The sequence below is a fragment of the Patagioenas fasciata genome, chromosome 2 (assembly GCF_037038585.1).
Source record: "Patagioenas fasciata isolate bPatFas1 chromosome 2, bPatFas1.hap1, whole genome shotgun sequence".
NCBI lineage: Eukaryota > Metazoa > Chordata > Aves > Columbiformes > Columbidae > Patagioenas > Patagioenas fasciata.
In genome coordinates, this window is record NC_092521.1 from 50,264,898 (window position 1) to 50,270,897 (window position 6,000).

At 48.5% G+C, this 6,000-nt stretch overlaps 1 protein-coding gene across 3 annotated transcripts in view; it reads right to left on the minus strand.

Annotated features, from left to right (window-relative positions):
- LAMA3 (laminin subunit alpha 3) overlaps positions 1-4,333 on the minus strand; it is a 119,484-nt gene extending 115,151 nt beyond the window's left edge. For all 3 annotated transcript variants that reach the window (XM_071804181.1, XM_071804180.1, XM_071804182.1), the window contains exon 1: positions 4,034-4,333. In XM_071804181.1, coding sequence (XP_071660282.1) covers positions 4,034-4,291 — 258 coding nt within the window. In that variant the 5' untranslated portion in view covers positions 4,292-4,333. The remainder of the gene's footprint in view (positions 1-4,033) is intronic.
- Between the last annotated feature and the right edge of the window lie 1,667 nt (positions 4,334-6,000).

The window sequence follows — 6,000 nt, forward strand, 5'->3', positions numbered from 1 at the left end:
ACACTGAGAAATCAATCTACGCACCAACAACTGCAGTTACTATCACATCAGAGCATCTTTCCTGATAAATGCATATTTGGAGTTCTGATATATATATGTTACAACAGTACAAACTCCCCTAAATAGTTTTATAATGTGCATGAAACGTGTTCTTCAGATCTAAATTCACATTTACAATTATCAGGCTGGAAATAAACAGGAAACGCTGCTACAGCAGTTTCAGCTCTGATCTGGAAGCAGCCTCAAAAAAACAGGCTGAATGAGCAGGAAACAATGGGGAGTATTAAATGCAAGCGTAACACTTACATGCACCTATGTGATTTCACTATACCAGAGCACTTGATCTGAACTCAGGATACACCCTTTTTCTTTTTGGGCACATAATTCAAAGGCTTTCATTGCAACAGCTGGAGTTTCAGTTATTTAAAGTACATTCCAGCAACACTGCCAACAAGGCAGCAAAACAAAAAATGAAAGAAAGTAAATTATTGGGCAGAGCAGCCCTCCCTGCTTCCCACTGGCAGCATCTCCGGCACGTCGAGCTCAGCCTGGCTGCTCCAAGACACATCTCTATTCCAGGAGAACGGGTCTCAAAACTTTTATTTTGGCTGCAGTTCATCAGGCAGGCAGGTGTGCATTTGCTGGTGACCTTATTACCCTCCTTGCCCCTGGTTCTCCTGAGTGAAGGAGAAAACTGGAACCGCATGAAGGAGTTTGCTGAAATACACCAGTGTGGATCAGAGACACTCAGGGACAAAAATGTCTCACCTGTCAGTTAATAGGAAGTGTCAACAATGAAGCATTTTTTCACTATTGAATACCTAGCAGCTCTGTGCCCACTGGCACGGCAGGACAGGTATGCAGTTAAACTTTAATTCACACCGGCACACCACTGTGCATAGATTGCCAGACAAAATCAGGCATGCCATTTATCTATCAGTTGCTGAAATATTTTACACTGCAGTGCATTTCCTCACTCAACACTGTTCTTATTAAGTCATTGTCCCTCTGGCCAATGCGCTAAATAAGGGAAACACAATGCTTTCCACAGCCTATGTCCAGCATCACCTTCAGAGCCTCAGTTGAGCTGCCCATGAAGGGACTGTCCACCCCACCGATCACCTCATGAAAGAGCTTTAAACGACTTCCAAACACTTTTCTGGATTTGTCAGGTACTACAACCTTCACTAAAAGACACACCGCCAAATCACAAGCTGAATGAGAGAGGTCAATGGCAGAGCAGTGGAAATTAAGCTCAGGCTGCTCTTCCTCTCCTTGCCCTATTTTCAGTGCTCAGGATAGCACTGGCAACAGAGCTGTCTGCTCCCTTCATTAGACTGAGGATCACCCTCCACACCTTCTTTCCAGTTTCTATATTCATGGAGCAACAGCTGCAATTCAGCCTTGTAGAGACACCAAAAAGTGAGTGACTCAAGTGTACAGCATTTAACTTGAACTGGCCTGACACAGTGACTATTACACCTATCACTTTATATAAAAGCCTCGTGACCCTCCCTCAGACTCTTAAGAAACAACACGTGAATACTTATGCTGATTTTAAATCCTTCCATGTAAGCTCAGCATCTGTAAGAGTTTAATACACTTCTCTCAAATTCTTCATGAAAGAAGAGATTCTCTTATTTGCAGTGTCTTTGAACTTGTGAGGTGGAGTGGCTTGATAATACATACATTGTGCTGTTATTGCATTTTCCATAGCTGGATTTCCCTGGTGTTTTGACTTTCCAACCATTCTTGAACCACAACAACTACTGGTAAACCACAGAAGTATTCATGTTATGTATCTCAATGGGGCTTTGTTAAAACTGGAGAGAGAAGCTGCTGTACCCACACTTACACAAATGCTGTAAGAGGCACAACATGCTTCCTTGTGCCTTGAGGTATCAGTAGTCCTTCTGGGAACATGAACGATAACTGCCCTCTAACCTAGGACCTGTAAGGCAAATATTTAACAAGAGGAACTCTCCCCCTTTCCAGCCTCTTCCTACATACAGCAAACCTTCATTTCAAGTTGGATGTTAGTATACTAAGGGAATAATTACAAAAAACATCAGTGGTAATGTGCATCACACAACAGGCTTCGTACTGCTTGCTTGACACATTTATCTGATGTTTGCTTTGGCTGGCTCTTTTTATACTGTGATTTCTGATAGTCCAAGGCATGTTAGTATGAGATTCCACTGCAGCAGTGGGCTATAGCATGTTGCTGAGAGATTATTTGGCTTGCTGTTCACCTGGTGGCACAGTTGTTTCAGGTAACTTTAAACATGGGTGTTGAATTCAAAATGGAAGAACGGATGCCTAAACTTCAGAGGTGTGCTAGAAACACAGGACCAAGCAGTTTCCTGATCATCATAAGCTCTTTTTGTAACCTTAGTTTAAGCATGTAATACTTGTCATCCAGTTTTCCTATTAGTTAAACTGTATTATACTCAGCCTGTGAGTATCTCCACAGCGCTTTGAGCTTTTTATGATGGATGACACTACACAGATGTGAGGTAAACCGAGATTTCGTGGTGAGGCAGGGAGGCACGGCAGAGAGGAGTTCAGAGCAGGGCACACTGCTGGCTGTGCCTGCCTGATGAACTGCGAGGGGAGGCTGCATGATGGTGCATGTTCCCTTCTGGCACATGACAAAGACTATATATGCTACAACTTCTTAGTCCTCTCTCCCTCTCTTGAGCATCTGTCCCCGTTAAAAAATGAGAATAAAACATGTCTTATACATTGCAACCTCTTCTGAAGCCAGATATAAAGAGTTATTTTACTATTAAAACATACAAACACCTCATAAGACTTCGAAACACTAACCTTTCTTCCAAGATGCTAAAAATTTAATTGCATTCTTTCTGTATTGCCTGGAGTCAGATAGCGGACCTTAAAGCTTTTGAAATCCCTTTCAAATTGCAGTTTCATTCTGTCTATCTTCTCCTCCCACCAAGAGAGAATACAAATAAAATAGCTTTGGAAAGTCCGAAGCTTTAGGAAAGTCCCCCTTTAACAAAGTTTTGATCAAACTGATACTGAACATCCATCGCAGTACATCACAGAGTTTGGTGCATTTGTTATTCCTTCCTTATTCTCTAACAGACAAGTTAGTACAAGTTCCTACCAACGGAAACATATATTTCCACTAACTCCTTTCTAGAAGTTTTGTCGTTTATTGTTGTCTTTCTTGTGACTGGCACAAAATATCTCTAATAATCTTATGCTATGGCAGGGGAGACTGTCATCATCCTCACTGCCCTGTGTGCTCATACCCTTCATAAGACTCCCAAGGAATCTCTGGCTTTCTCCCGCAAGCAATGTAAGACAATGAGCCTCACATGTAGTGCCTGTAAAGTATCACAAAACCCCCTGACTAACCCCACACCTCTCTTCACACCACCCGCTGGGAAGAAGCCAGATCTTCAGTGAAGAGGCCACTAGTGCAGTACGCCCCCATCCATTCCCCCCAAATCTCTCTGCTTTCCCCCCAGCAGCATCCCGCTGCTCACCGCGGACCATGAGCCAAACGCTGAGGCCACAAAATCCCGCTCGGCTATCCTCTAAGCCACCTCCGGGCGCCCGGTGGGGCGAGCGGCTCTCTCATTCCCGGGAGCAGTCGCAGCACCATGGGCACTAGGAGCGGCTGGGGCGGAGGGGCCAGAGGGGGTCTCCGCGGGGTCAGGGGGTCTCCAGCAGATGCCGGGACGCCTGCGGGCAGAGGCGCGGGCAGAAGCGCCGCTGCCCTCCTCGACCCTTCCCGTGCTTCCCTGCGTGGGGTGCCGCTGGCCCACGCTCCCCTCCCCTGCCCGGGACACACTCTCAGCCAGGAGAAAGCCCTAGAGAAAACGAGACCACGCACGCCAGGATAATGCCAGCGCCTTCGGAAAGAAAGGGACTACCCAAAAGGGACACCCCACACACACACGCACACTCCGCTCCGCAGCGCGGGGAGGCGGTGCAGGAAGGGGAGCGGAGTGCGAGGGGAAGGGGGTCCCGGCACCGTGACCCCACACGGCAGCCCGGTTACCTGGATGGCGCGGCCCAGGGGGGCGGCGGCCGGCCCCCCCACCAGTTTGCAGTACAGCTCCGGCCGCCCGCCGCCGCCCGCCGCCTCCCCGCAGGTGGCAGTTGCCCAGATGCTGGCTGCCGCGGCCAGGTTGAAGTAGGGCGGGTGGAGGCTGAGCCCCATCCCACGGGAGACGGGGGGCTCCGGCTGCGCGGTGCAGAGGCTGAGAAGCGGCAGGAGTAGCGCCCAAGGGAGCGGGGAGCCCGGCGCCGCAGCCATCCTGCGCCGGGCTCTGCCCTCGCCGCCCCCAGGGCGGCTCTATAGCTGCGGTGGGCGGGCGGGCAGGGTGAGGAGTAGGCAGGGGGGCTGCCCGCGCACTGCCCGCGCCTCCCCGCCTGCCGTGCGCCGACCGGGACGGGGCGGGAGCGGTCGCGATGCGGGGCGGGAGCGGTCGCGATGAGGGGCGGGAGCGGCCGCGATGCGGGGCGCTGGGCGGAGCGGATCGAGTCCCCCAGGGCTTGCGGGACGAAGCGAGGGAAGGGAAGGGAAAGGAAGGGTCTCCGGAGCAGTGGGGTTGAGGCAGGTGTGTGCCCTCACGCCCGGTGCCCCGAGCATGCTGAGAGGTGACACCTCCCCACTTACCAACTCACGGCTTAGCTGAAGCTTTCTGATCCTCCCCCCTCAGAGGTATGTGACTCGGTCATTTTAACGGACTGTGAAGGAATCTCAGAGCATCCATCCTCGTAAGCGATAACCTGTCATGTCACATACAGACAGTAAAATTAAGGTTTTCCAGCGTCGTCTTCGCACAGGGCTGTCTCCACACAAGACAGACCCTGCTTCTATCTGCGGGTCTTTGGGAAGACACCCTGCGCCAGCGTGCTGCAGAGATCCCAACTCTTCTTGCCATTTTCAGTGCTCTGAGGCTGCTGGAAACCGTGCAGCGCAGGCCACCCTGCTACAATGCACAGCCAACCCTCTGGGGTCCTGTGAAAAGGGTGCTCCTGCTCATCCCAGGCAGACAATGAACCTTCTGTCTTTTTGAAGGTATTTGGCACAGGCTTTGGATAATACAGAAGCTGGAGGTGAGGTTGGGAAGGGAGAGGAGGCTTAAGAAACAGGTCTTCTGTATCAGGAGTTGCACCTCTTAATGGCATTGCTATCCTAAGTTCTGTATCTATTCACATTTCCAAGCCCGCATGCTCTCACACATCCAGTGCTCAGTTCTCTTAATAAAATTTGCAGGATTCAGATGCAAAGATATGGTTAGATACACATTCCTCTAATGTTTTAATAGTGATTTATGTGAGTAGCAAAGTATTTCAGAACTTCATGAGGGTTTTGCCACACAGCACTAGCAAGGGGGATCCCTGGTATACTGTTTCAGGAAGCATCAGCGACAAGCTATTGATTTTGTCTGCTGGAAAGTATCACTGCCCTTGGTTTTGTGCCACTAGGGCTTTAGCACACCACAGAGATGTATCTGTAGGAGACAATTTTTGTGTTCTTTGTAGAAAAGTTGGCTTTCATAAATGTAGCATGCTGCCAATTGAAATATATCAGATTTGGCTATTCTATCCACAAAGGTTTCTAATTTCTAGCGCAACTTAAAAATATTCTCCTTTTCCAACCATGACATTGTGGAAAGGAAGTTATCTGATTGCACATGTCCATCATGTCACTTCCTACAGTAGTTTATACTTCATAAAATCTATGAGAGGCTTGAACACATGCAAGTAACATCATCTTCAAATGTTCCATTAAACAAAATGCCCCATTATCAGGTAGGATATCCACTGGTTTTTGCAACCTATTTCTTTAAAACTTGTTAAATCCTAAGACCCTTGGAGTATGTAAGTTTTTACAAATGGAGATCTGGAAGTATCTGGTGTAAGTGGCCTTTAAGTCTACAACAAACAAACTCTTACAAAGATGTGCTATTAACTTGCTGAGTACCCTTGTCGTCTTTGTTGTTAGAATTAAATCAA